General features: G+C 53.0%; 1 protein-coding gene across 1 annotated transcript; it reads right to left on the bottom strand.

Moving 5' to 3' along the window:
- Positions 1-5519: 5519 nt before the first annotated feature.
- On the bottom strand, positions 5520-11798 carry LOC119107234 (epidermal growth factor receptor substrate 15-like 1; the record flags this gene model as incomplete). Its single annotated transcript, XM_037230648.1, has 9 exons — positions 11782-11798; positions 10224-10268; positions 9836-9925; positions 8552-8695; positions 8121-8264; positions 7883-7993; positions 7021-7161; positions 6359-6534; positions 5520-5691 (listed from the first exon to the last, which is right to left on the bottom strand). Coding segments are annotated over exons 1-9 (1038 nt in total), but the record flags the coding sequence as incomplete, so codon positions are not given.
- Positions 11799-13294: the final 1496 nt, after the last annotated feature.

Genomic DNA, 13294 nt, shown 5'->3' with positions numbered 1-13294 from the left:
GGGTGTGCCTATGAGCGACGCAGCGGCGACTCGGGGGAAAACGCACGCCCATGCAACGGATTAAATGAGGAAACGTCCCAGGTGAAATATTTTCCGGGGTCACCTGTTGCAAGTTATGCTTATTGCGAAGTGTGCGAACACAACGAGAGGAATAATGGCAGCTTAAATACGTACGGACCGAAGTCTGGTACCGGCGAAAAAAACGGAATTTTAAACAATGGTCTGAAAACGACGATGACTGCCTTCCCTTCTGTGATCAACACAGTGATCAGAGATCAACTTACGCCCGCCACCGAAGGCCCTCCCCCTGCCCCGTCCCCTCCCCAGCGGACCGCCACACCGGCGACAGTGCGTCACTAACCGCCACACCGGCGACAGTGCGCCACTGACCACCACACCGGCGACAGTGCGTCACTAACCGCCACACCGACGGCAGTGCGTCACTAACCGCCACACCGGCGACAGTGCGTCACTGACCGTCACACCGGCGACAGTGTGTCACTGACCACCACACCGGCGACAGTGTGTCACTGACCGTCACACCGGCGGCAGTGCGTCACTGACCGCCACACCGGCGACAGTGCGTCACTGACCGCCACACCGGCGACAGTGCGTCACTGACCGTCACTGACCACCAAACCGGCGACAGTGCGTCAATGACCGCCACACCGGCGACAGTGCGTCACTGACCGTCGCTGACCACCAAACCGGCGACAGTGCGTCAATGACCGCCACACCGGCGACAGTGCGTCACTGACCGTCACTGACCACCAAACCGGCGACAGTGCGTCACTGACCGTTCGCCCGCAGTGCCGAGTGCAAGGTGTGCCAGTACCCGAGCCGCGGCGACAGCAGCATCTGGCGGCGGGTCCGCTTCACCGAGACCGCCACCGAGGACGTACCCATCGACATGGACCACTTCATCGTGTCGCCCAGTATGAAGCTGACCATCCAGAGCGCCATCCCCTCGGACGCCGGCATCTACATCTGCCAGAACTTCTACACCATTCACGCCATTTACAACGTCGACGTCGTCAGCTTCTTCGGCGCCAAGACGGTGGGTCGAAGCCTCACTCGTTTACATGAGCCATTGGGTGTCATCCACTACGCTTGGATGGCATCCAATGGCTCACGCCTAGACCAACAACCGAAACGAATGATAAGAATCAGTGTTGTGGGCGAATTACCATACTTTCTCAGTTGGGTAGCGGAGCTGGTCTACCCTAGATAGCAAAAACTGTATTTAGTCATCTTTTAATACTGAATCATTTACGAGATGATTAAAATATTCAGTAAGTTTACGAGGTTAACGGAACTACAAGCAAATGTGTTTGATTTCTTTTCCATAATTATTGTTTCGCTCACTTCTCCAAAAACTTTGACTTTCCCTTATTAATGGTGGAATTTTAAATCAATATATGCATAAAAGCTCGATCCTTCTTCATTAAATCTCCAACCGCATCCACCCCGGGAACGTGGCCAGGGGGGGGGGGGGAGTGAAAGGATCATGCACCGCCCTCTCCCGAACCAAAAGGTTGTCACTAGCACTGGCCGATAACGTAGGATTTGGTCCAAACTCCTACGACTCCAGAGCAAGTTTTACATTCCCCTCCCCTTATGGAAAGTTTGGCTACGTGTCTCCATCCAACCGCTGACTTTATCCACCGGATCACAACTAACTGACAAACGGGTGCCAGCTCCAAACGTTCCTTTGGGTCGGTTTCCAAGTGGGCCGCGACAACAGCCCCAGACGGCCGGCGTTTTCTCCGGCCCAGCCACCAGCACACCCTCCCACGGTGGGCCAACCGCGTCGCCCGCTATTGGCGGCGCGAGCGCGCGTCTGCGTGCGTCGGGCGCTGAAGCGGCACGCCACGCCGCCAGGTGCACGCGCGCAACGCGCCGGCCGAGCCCAAGGCGACGCCTCCGGTCAATCTGGTCGGCCACAACCTGCGCGTCTACACGGAGTGGAGCCAGTGGTCGTCCTGCAGCCGCTGCGACCGGGTCAGCGCACCAGCTGGCGCCGGACCGCCGGGCCGCCGGCTGCTGCGCCCGGCCGCGCGCCCCACCAGCCCCCGACCTCGGGACGGAAGGCAGCTCCCCCACTGCGGTGTGGAGGGCTGTTTGTGGTGCTCGCACCCCTCCACCTCACATCCGTCTCATGCGGCCGCGTGACGTTCAGCCACCACGCCACTTTGCTTGGCAGCTGAAGAACACGCGTGACCCGTTTGGAAAACTGCCATGGGAGGCATCTGATGACGTCATAACAGGCCCATGTCATCGCCACAGTGCTCGATAGTCAGCACGTCAATAAGCGCACGACCAAAGTTGCGACCAACAGCTGATCAGTGACTGCCTGTAACCGTCGCCGCCGCGCCAGTCAGTCACCCTCACAGCATCCCGTCCGTCTGTCGGCAGGTGGGCAAACGCTTTCGATCGGGCATGTGCTTCGTGCGGCCTTTTGACCCCGCGCAGCCCATCCGACTGCACCCCGGCCAGGAGAGCAAGGTCACCAGTGAGTGGATCCTCCCGCCCCTGGCGGGCACGCCGAACTGGCGCACGCCGGTCCGGTCCCTTCCGGCCATTCAAAAACGCTCGGTTGGCTACACCCAGTGCGTAATGCGCCACAAGGGGGCTAGATGTGGCTTGCAGTGCTAGCTTAACCACCAATTCCACAACATGTCACTCCCAGCCCTGCCAGCAGGTCCCCTCTGTTGTGGCGCGCACCGATCGGAGCGGAGATGAGCAGCTCTGAGGGATCACGCCACCGGGGGGACCACATCCCCCCCCTCCCCCTCTGGCGTGGCGCACACCGATCGGAGCGGAGATGAGCTGCTCTGAGGGATCACGCCACTGGGAGGACCACACTAATCTCCGTCGCGCGCGTGTGACGTCACCGGCCGGCGCCGTTGCAGTGTCGGCGTTCGAGCGGTTCCCGGACGGCCTGCCGTGTCGGACTCGGCTGCTGCCGGACGACCTCCGCGACCTGCACGACGTCGGCGGCCGCGCGCCCGAGCGCGAGGTCCGCTACTGCAAGGTGCTCACGCGGCCGGCGCCTGGCTCGGCGCGCGGCGGCGCTCTAATGCGCGATCTGCCGCACGTCCTTCAGCAAGGGTTACGCTCTCCCATTAGGGTCAGGATGCGTGTTAGCAATGCCGCAACCCGTGCGCAGTCTGTCAGGACCCACAAGACCCAAGCGCAATACGCAAGAGCCGTTATCATGTGGAGCAACACGCTGACATCCAAACTCTCACTCGCAGGTGCCGTGCCCAAATACCCGCATTTGGATTGTACGGGATTCATTCGGAAATGTTCGCGAATTATGGAAGAAGAACAATAAGACAGCGGTGGAAGCCCTGGAGGCGCCGCTCACCAGCTACGTCCGCCGCAGTACCGTTTACACGAAGACTGGCAAGAAGATTCGTATCGTGTGCAAGGGGTGAGTGCGGTATGAGTGTGCAATGCATGCTGCCATCACCACTCCACGCAAACCAGGACAGCGACAGGGCGCTTTCGCCGCCGACGTGAGCATCATACACGATAATAAGCTTAACGTTCTGCGCGAACTGTTGGTAACGCTGCGCCGCCTTTTGCCTCGGAACTGCTTCGACACGGGACACGTGGCAGGCGACGCTGGTTCAGACAAAGCCCTGTACTCCCATAGTATTACGACGGCGGCCGCAGCTTGGTTGACACTTTCCAAAACATGGGAAATCCTTATGGTAATTTTGTGCTTTCTGGGGTTTTTCTTCCTAAGCATCGCCATGAGAGGGGGCGATAGAATACGCCCAAAAGCATGAAGGGTGACATGCCTGCTCCAACGCTCAGTGTAATCCTCACGAGTCGGCCTTTCGCCGCATATACAGCCATTAGATTCCAACGGAGCCAGAGCCCTCCCTGCCATCACGCGGCGACAAGTCAACCCGCACACTTCGTCAGAAAGACTGACGGAAGACACAACTTCTCCCACCGAGATGCAGCCGTCACCGTCTATGCGACCCAACGTCAACGGGTCAGTCAGCGATAGTCCGTCGCCTCCTTCCCCGAATGTGTAGACTGCCGTGCCCCCTCCCCCACCGTCACGTGTCGGGGCAGCCCCGAGTGCCACCTGTACGTCTGTGTGCGCGCCAGAGCCGACCTGAGCAAGGTGGTGCAGTGGCAGCGTGCCGGCCGCCTCCTCGACCCGGTCGCCTATCGGCGCGAGACCAAGGGGCGCGTCTTTATCGATATCAACAAGGTGGTGCACATCCGACGCGCCGCGCTCCAGGACTCGGCTCTGTACACGTGAGTGAGCCGGCGACGCGGCCAGAGTCGAGCAGCGCCGGGGCGCGGTCCGTACGCGTCAGGCCGCGCCTCTGACGCGGCCCGACAAAAGGGGCTTCTCGTCTGACCGATGCCAGGCGCTGCTCTACGCCAGAAAACTGTACGAATGTGGTGAGCTATGTAGACACGGAGCTTTTGCGTTTCGTTCACATGCAGCCAAAACGTTGAACACGGACAAATAAATCCCCATCGTCCATTTCACGCACCAAAAGTGAAGGAGCCACTGGCAGTCTCCCCACCCCTTCCCGCCCGCGGTCCTTCCATGCGAGTCTTTTCTTATGTGCCCCAAATGCGCAGTTTTAACGGTCATCTTCTACCACATACTCGCACACCCAATGACAGACCTCTATCGTCATCAGATTGCGCAATGCTCACACGCGTTCTCCACAAGTCCGCCGCATTTCGATGGGACTTGAGCAAACAGCGGTAGAGGATAACACATTTTGGCCAGGCCCGTGCACATCCGAGCCACGGGTTCAGCAATCTGGATGTGCCGTTCCCAGACCCCGGCTTCCAGGTCTCGTGTGATAACCCCCCGGCTCTATCCCCCCAGGTGCTGGCAAAAGGACAACATGGTGGCGTCCGTCAACTTAGTGGTGGAGTACAACGTGTTCTTCAAGTACAAGGAGTACATCGTTGTTGTTGGCATCAGTTGTCTGGCGCTCGGGATTGGTGGTGCACTGTTGTACATGTGTGTGAAGGGCTGCGTTAAAAAGTGTGGAGGTGGAAAGAAGAAGCCAAAAATGATTATAGGAAAAACGTAGCGTCAAGTGGAACCGAATTTTGGGCGTTGTAACCAATAAATGAATACCAAAAGCTCTTGCCATAGCGATGGATGATAAAAATCGGTCGCCGAGGCTGTGGAGTTATTGAGTCCATTCAGTCGTGAGCAAATGGCCAATCGGCTACGTCCAAACGACGTGCCGCTGAAAACATGCCACTTTAGGGCACAGGAGCATTGATCCGGTACAATAGCTTCAGCAGTTTTTAAATAACGAGAATCGGTCTGCACAGACCAGCGATACTGCTCTATCGACAGCTCATACCCCGCCCGTGCTCGTGCGATTCCAACACATCCGCATTAAATCCCAGCCCGGGGTCACCCGCCTCGCCCTACTACCACCAGTTCCCTCCCGTCCAGCGGCCTCCAGCCCCTCCCAGCCCAGCCAGCGGCGGTGGCGGTCACTGACTAGCGGCGGCGGCGGCGCCGGCGGCTCCTGGCCGGGCTTGGGTCGCAGCGTGGGCGGCACCATGGCCGGAGTGAGCGCCGCTGGCGGCTCCACGCCCTGCAGCTTCTGCTGGATCAGGTGCAGCGCCAGCGCGAACTGCTCCCGGTTCAGCTTGCCCGTCTGCTTCATGTCGCAGAGGTTCCTGGCAGGGCGACGCACCCAGTCAGTCACTCAGCGAGGACAGAGGACGGAGGTCTCATCGAGACTGCTGACACACACGGATGGCTGGGCAGGGGTGGCTCTGGCGGCTCAGACGGCTCTGGCGGCTCAGGCGGGCGACACCCGGTGCTGGGTTCAACAGGAGTGGTCTGGCGGCCCTGGCTACTCAGGCGGGCGACACCCGGTGCTGGGTTCAACAGGAGTGGTCTGGCGACTCTGGCTACTCAGGCGGGCGACACCCGGTGCTGGGTTCAACAGGAGTGGTCTGGCGGCTCTGGCGGCTCGGGCGGGCGACGCCCGGTGCTGGGTTTAACAGGAGTGGTCTGGCGTCTCTGGCTACTCAGGCGGGCGACGCCCGGTGCTGGGTTTAACAGGAGTGGTCTGGCGGCTCTGGCGGCTCGGGTGGGCGACGCCCGACGCTGGCGCTCGGCCACAGCCATAACAAGGGGGACCGCAAAGCAATGATGGACGCCCCCTGCCTGCAGAACGCGACACAGAAACAGGGTACGTGACAGAATACATCAATTAACGGCAGAGTAGTTACACAGCCGGTCGGGAACAACTAGCGCGGAGCCGCCCCAGCTGGCTGACGGACGCCGTCTGGCTGGCGGCTCGCGCCCGCTCACACAGTCTGCGGCGGCCAGACTAACCAGATGTGCGCCAGGCAGAGCTGGGGCACGCCCGACTTGAGGAAGATGTCGCGGATCTCGGCGCCGGAGACGAAGCCGTCCTGGTCGAGGTCGGCAGCGCGGAACATGACGTCCGAGCGCGCCTTGTCGCTGGCTGAGACCACCCACTGCTGCTGCGCCACCGGCCGCGCCAGCGGCTGCCCGCACGCCAGCCACCCGTCAGCACGTGCAGCAGACGTAACTCGAGGGACGCGCGCTGGGCCGGCGGCAGGCCGCGCGCGCGTTTACGTCCACCTGCCTCTTTGAAAACGGCGTAACAACACCCCCAAGAGCCCATCGATAGGCTTCGCCGAAACCGGCCCCAAGTTACAATGATATGTCTATTGTTGATAAATGGGGAGCGCCTTTCCGCACGATAACCTGAAGCACCCAAAGCATATACGTGCACAACATTCCTCGGCGGATTTCGAGGGTTTTGAGAGCTCCAACCACCAGGCATGCAGCCTGGCATCAGAAATACAGCACGCTACCCGTCCACACATTCACACACAGTGCCCTGCACCTGGCCGGCGGACAGGGCCGTCCGCGGCCAGACGCCGAGCCCGTAGCCAGACGCCTGGCGGGTGCCGGCTCACGGCTACACCTCGGGCTGCGGAGCGCGTGCAGCACTGCCAGATCGTCACCTTGATGAGTCCGTCCGAGGTGGGCAACAGGTCCGGCATAGTGCCCAGCGAGGAGCCCCGCTTGGCGGCCGGCAGCAGCTCGGCGGGCAGCGCGGCCGGCACAGCACACTTGGCCAGAGCCTTGTACACCAGGTGCATCGCCTGCCAGGGCACAGCACAGCGCACCGTCAGCCCTGCATGAGCCTAGCATCTCTCGCACTTTATCAACGGTGAAGGTATGTACCATGAGTGGAGGTACGGATACATCAGCAGGGAATATGGTTCGTGAACATTTCGGGGTTTATGCGCGGCACTGCGAGAGGAAACGTTGTGCGTTGTCCTGCTGAGACGACGTTACGCGTGGTATGGCTGAGAAGGCGTTATGCGTGGCATGGCTGACAGTGGAAGTTATGCGTGGTATGGCTGAGAGTAGAAGTTATGCGTGGTATGGCTGAGTGGAGACACTGTGTGTGGTATGGCTGAGAGTAGACGTTATGCATGGTATGGCTGAGAGGAGACACTGTGTGTGGTATGGCTGAGAGTAGAAGTTATGCATGGTATGGCTGAGAGAAGACGGTATGTGTGGTATGGCTGACAGGAGGCGCTATGCATAGCATGGCTGAGAGGAGACGGTATGCATGGTATGGCTGGGAGGCATCATTATTTGTGGCATTACTCAGAGACGTTCCTCACAAAAAATCCTCACGACATGACCGACATCAAGGTACGCGATTTTTACACACTAAAACATCGAATACTAACCCAAATTCGAATACACAGCCAGAGGGCATCACTCATGAATCGGGATTGTCATGTAAGCCATCACACAGTGCGTGATATACGTCGATGACACCGCAGTTATACCTGCCCGACGGCTACTTACGATTGTGAACTCGTCTCGGTCGAGGAAGCCGTCCTTGTCAATGTCTGACAGGTCCCATATCCGTCCCAGAGTGTCCATCGGCAGCTTCGAATTCAGCAGCACCTCCCGCACCTGAACATTGTACCGAGTTATGGAAGTGAGCATCCAGTCATGACAGCATGTGATCAAACATGACAACACCCGTCACCCCATGACGTCTACCAGCAACAGCTGGCTGAGATCAGATCTCTGGAGTCACCTTATTGCCAGGTAGTCGTTCGTTGATTGGTCCGAGGGAGTTGAAGATCTGGTCGTAGCGCTGCTTATCCTCCGGCTTCACGGTCCAAACAGTGCTCCCGTTGCTGATGGCCGGCGAAAACGAGCCGGCAGGTGGCGGCTCACCCTGAAACCCCAGATAAGCATCTCATGTTTTCACTTCTCTTAACAACTGCTGATGCCACTGCCGGATGATTGCTTACACTTGAAGTCAGGAACTCCCACTGTTGGTGTTGGTTTTAGCTAAATCAAAATATCACTGCCTTCATTGTTTTCAATGAAATATGGCTGGAAGATGGCCACAAAACACTGCATGAAAAAACATGGCTGCTCGCTATATAAACTCAGCTGACATCTGAGGCTTTTAGGCTCCTGATGAGCCATACACATTGTTTATTCCCACAACACACTCACCATATTTGGAGGAGGGACATTGCTGCGAACATTAGACAAATCCACGTGTTTGGCATTCTGGGCCAGCGCTATCATCTTTAAGGCCACAAAGAACCCAGTTTTATCCAACTGGCCCATACATCTTGAATCTGCTATGTCCCAAATCTGAAACAAAACAAACTTTTAAGAGCACACACTGACCAAGCAATGACAAGGACCTGCTGATAGATACCATATATATATATATATATATATATATATATATATATATATATATATATATATATATCACATGCTGGGTTTTCTTGGCATTAGCTCAGAAGAGCTGTTTTCTGAAGGCCTACACTGTGCAGCCTACAGAATTTTTGCACTGAGTTTGTGCTCAGGAGACCTATTTCCTAATCTCTTATGTTCACAAGATCTGCCTGCACAAATGCTATCAGGTCAGAATCTGGGAGCACCAAGGCTTCTCAATGCATCCTTCTCATGCAATGCCACAAGCATTGCATTAAAAGATCTGGAAACTTGGAGGAGACATGCTGCCCTCATTCCAACTGTGGTGGAGCCAGAACAACTAAGCCTTCAGAACACAGGGTTGTGTCAGTGACGACTATGAAAATGAGCCTTGTGCACCCAGATTTGCTGTAAATATGGTTTTGGAGGCAGCCATTTTGACAGAACATTATGCAAATGGGCCCTCTGAACACTGCCATTCAGAACATAAGCCCTCTGAATGTGGCCTCCAAAACAGAGGCCTTTTGAAAATACATGTTCTGCAAATGAGCCATGTGAATGCAAATGTATTCAACTGGAAAAGCATCATGGAAGAAAATACACTTTCTGAATACAGGCCTTTTGGAATCATCTGTTCAAGTGCAGGCCTTTCTGTCAACTGACCCTTAAAAGGTCATTCTGAAATTGTTATTCTAAATTTGGCCATCTCTGCATGGGTGTTTTGAACAGGCTTTCTGAATGCAGGTTGCCTGAGCACAGGCCTTCTGGTAATAAACTGCTGTAACATACACCTTCTCCAATCTGGCTACATGAGGCACGACAGTTTTCTTCACAGCTGGTCCACAGTGATATGATGCCGTTGGCTTCCACTGGCCTCAACACACCACACATGTCAGCAATCTTGCCCTTGCCAGTAAATGAGACCAGTGCTATAATACTGCAAAAGTGAATTTCACTATAAAATAATAACACGTAGCACTCTCCACAGTGTTCAGGGTCAACCTGCCATTAGATTTTCAGTTTTTAATTTCAAATAACTTGGAGGCATAACACTAGCCATGTGACTTTTACCTGTCCCAGCACATTATCTTGAAGTCCTGACTTCTTCAGAAACTTGGCTGCATCCAAGGCACCAATAACATTTGTGTGATTTTTATCAATCTGGAAGAAGGATGTGACACATAATGAACAGATCTATGATAGTCACATAATACAAAATGTCACACAATATGGCATATCACAAATGCCATCTCATATGTATTCCACCAAGCCAAGGGCTGAGCCAACTTTGTAAAAGTGGACTGTTGTATTGCACCCTACAGAATAGGCAAGTTCTATCCTCAACACACCAACAGCCATACTCCAATACCATCCTGGTGCATGATGGGCACCTGAAAGAAAGCATGCACTTCTCGCATTTCACACAAAAACAGATGCATCAGCAGGACTGTAGACATACCTGGTTGTACCAGGCTTCATATATGCTAGCATGAGATCCTGCTATCTGAAAAAGAAATGGAAAATTGGTTAAGCAGGATACAAACACTTTTACAAGCCTGTTCTCATGCACAGTTTTTGAACAGCAAATGCTATTGGAATATAAATATTCTTACAGGGATCCAATGCCTTAACAAAACATGAATAGGCTAAATTCTTCTGGATTTCACCAAGCTTAAGACTTGGCAGCAAAGCTGCAGGAGCAACATACATTGATATTGGGAGCCCAAAGACAGGGGAAATGCCTTATCAAATATTTAACACACAAATTATCTCAGATTTCAATCACTTTAATACTCTGATCAGTTGGGTAAATTCAAGGGCAGTGGCATGCAATCTGGATGGGTCACAAATATTTGTTCGTGAAGACAGCTTTACAGGAATAGAGACCAAGTGTAGCTGGGGACCACATACCCTACTATTTTAACTGATTTTGGCACAACACCACAAAATGCTTCAACATGAGAAATGGGGTGGCAACCAGATCACCTTCATTTAGCATCAACTCCATTGCTGGTAAAAGTATCTGCCTGACATATTATAATAGTATTTATAACCTTATGGATAAGAAATTCAACCATTTTAAACTTGGTATCATGAAATGATAAGGCCAAAGAACTTGTAATTTATGTTTTACACATATATGTCTATCATTTATATATATATATATATATATATATATATATATATGTGTATATATATATGTGTGTGTTTTATAAGTATTCCCATCTAACATTATAATTTCTTGTTCCAGGTACCTAACACAGCACAGATTAAGATTTCATCCAGAGAAGAAATCCCCTAGCTCTATGTTGCTGCATCTATCTGCAATCAATGTCTCAAGTGGAAGCACCGAAAGCACTCAAGGTTTATGCTTGGTTCCATATTACATGTGATGCACTTAGTCCCACTGAATGAGTGACACAACAAAATTTGCTCTACTGTTTTGCACTCCTCAGTGTGAAACTGCCCTTTTGAACTCCTACTTACTCCATGCAACATAGTTAATGTTCTGGTAGTCAGCTTGAGCACTAGAAAAACAAAATTGATCCAGTAAACTCCATGATCTATCATGGAGCTCTAAATTGACCCCCATAGAATTGAAGCAAATTTCACCTTGATAGCTGGGTGATTTGGGCCTGTATTCTCCAGGCCCTACCATGTCTGTGCCAGTGCTCAGTGGACATCATTAGTATTAAGCATTGAGATCATGGCCATTGATAACAAAATGTAATTATTAGTACCAATTCCAACATACATAGAGGTTGACAGGAAAGGCCAATTAGGGGGAAACACACACCTATCTTCTGCAAGCTCCTACGTCAATTCCATGTGGTGAATGAAACATGCCAAAATTATACTTAGCCCATTCACTATATAAGCATCCCAAAAAACGGTGGCAATTTCAACCGCTTATTAATCCACGCTTCCAGCTTGCACAGCACGCCCCCGCTACACAAAGTTAGGAACACTTCCAAGTTCATTTCACACAATACAACCGCCTTTTGGATTCGAAATACCTCATCCGGTGTCATGCTTGCGCTCCCAGCTCGAACATCCCACACCACACGCAACTATCTCAACGAACGAGGCCTGTGTGATGCACAGGAGGCGTGGCTTAGGAATCGATCATGGGTCGAGTGAACGAGGCAGGCAAATTCTCCAGACCAAAACATAAAAGCGACGCGAGTGGTAATTCGAATTGCTCACGAAATTTGGGTAAGAGACCCGTATTCCTTAGGGTCTTAGTTATTTTCAAACAGGGTTGTAGCCTTTAGAAATGAGGTCGTGTGCTGAACAATGAAAAGTGGCAAAACCTTCTTCCAAGTTAGGCTAGTGAACTGATTTTGCCCTGGATTTGATCCATTTTTTCTCAAAATGAGTGTGGGCGGGGGGGGGGGGACTCAAGCAAGTGACGGAGTCCCCTCTTGAAATGAATAGGAGACTACACCTTCGAATTCGAAACTGCAATTTGAATGCATTGTAATTCGGCAGCACCACGAATAGTGGTTGCTGAGAATAGTTGATGAAGCTTCAGGCTAGGCGCAGAAGAAATATCCTCTGCGTGTGCATGGACGTAACCAAAACTTAAATGTTGCTGTGGCCTGGTTCTGTTCTGGTACCATTTTATGCCATCAAAGCACGAAACTAGTTAAATCTGCCGCTCGCTTACTATGGTTCGAACCCCAGTAAACGCAGTGTTGGTTAACCGACTTTGCTGGTCAACCCACTGTTGGTTACAACCAGCACTTGGCGTGTAATTATGCCCACGGGTGAATGTGACCTTTTCAATACCGTTACGCATGCTGGGCAGTCAAGGATATATGTCCCCATTATTTTTCGAAAATGAGACCTTGCCCCGCCATCCGATACACATTGCCCGTACAACGCCTTTTGCACCTTTGAGATTAAGGGACACCAATTTAAGGTAAACCTTTCTGCAGGATTTTGTTCACCTGGGATTCCTGCTTTCTCCGCTCACCACCCCCAATCCACATCACTGCATCCATGTCCTATACCACTCACCAGTCAATATCTGTCCTGATCCAGTTCATCGGATAATTCTACCCGTCTTTCTGGTCAGAAAACCGCATATCGTATAATGCAGAGAATAGACCACCTCGGGCCAGGCCAGCCACACTTAGGCCAGTTGCTACCTGATATATAGGGGTGCGCAAGACGGGAGGCCAAACGATGCGCGTTTCTCCCCAGTCCTTACACCCATCGCCGCCGGACTGTAAGTCAACATTTTTATCTAGACTGCGAAGGCGGTCCTTGATGCTTTGTAGGACATGATATAACATCTGTAGGATGTAGGATGACAACATCTGTACTTTGAAGACAGTTGATGCACGCGCCGCCATACCGCATGCTGTACTAACGGCCAGCACTAACCCACCTGAGCAATAAAGCTCCTTTATTCAATCATCGAGATCAGTTACGCAAACTAACCAGTACGTGAACTGATGCCTTCGCCACCCAACATGGGAAATGTGCGAAACTATTTAGCGACACGGGAGGAATATTACTAAA

This window comes from Pollicipes pollicipes, unplaced genomic scaffold, assembly GCF_011947565.3.
Source record: "Pollicipes pollicipes isolate AB1234 unplaced genomic scaffold, Ppol_2.1 Scaffold_6686;HRSCAF=7923_pilon_pilon_pilon, whole genome shotgun sequence".
In the NCBI taxonomy this organism is placed as follows: domain Eukaryota; kingdom Metazoa; phylum Arthropoda; class Thecostraca; order Pollicipedomorpha; family Pollicipedidae; genus Pollicipes; species Pollicipes pollicipes.
Note: the sequence above shows the minus strand (reverse complement) of the source record. Positions and strands in the feature narration are given on the sequence as shown.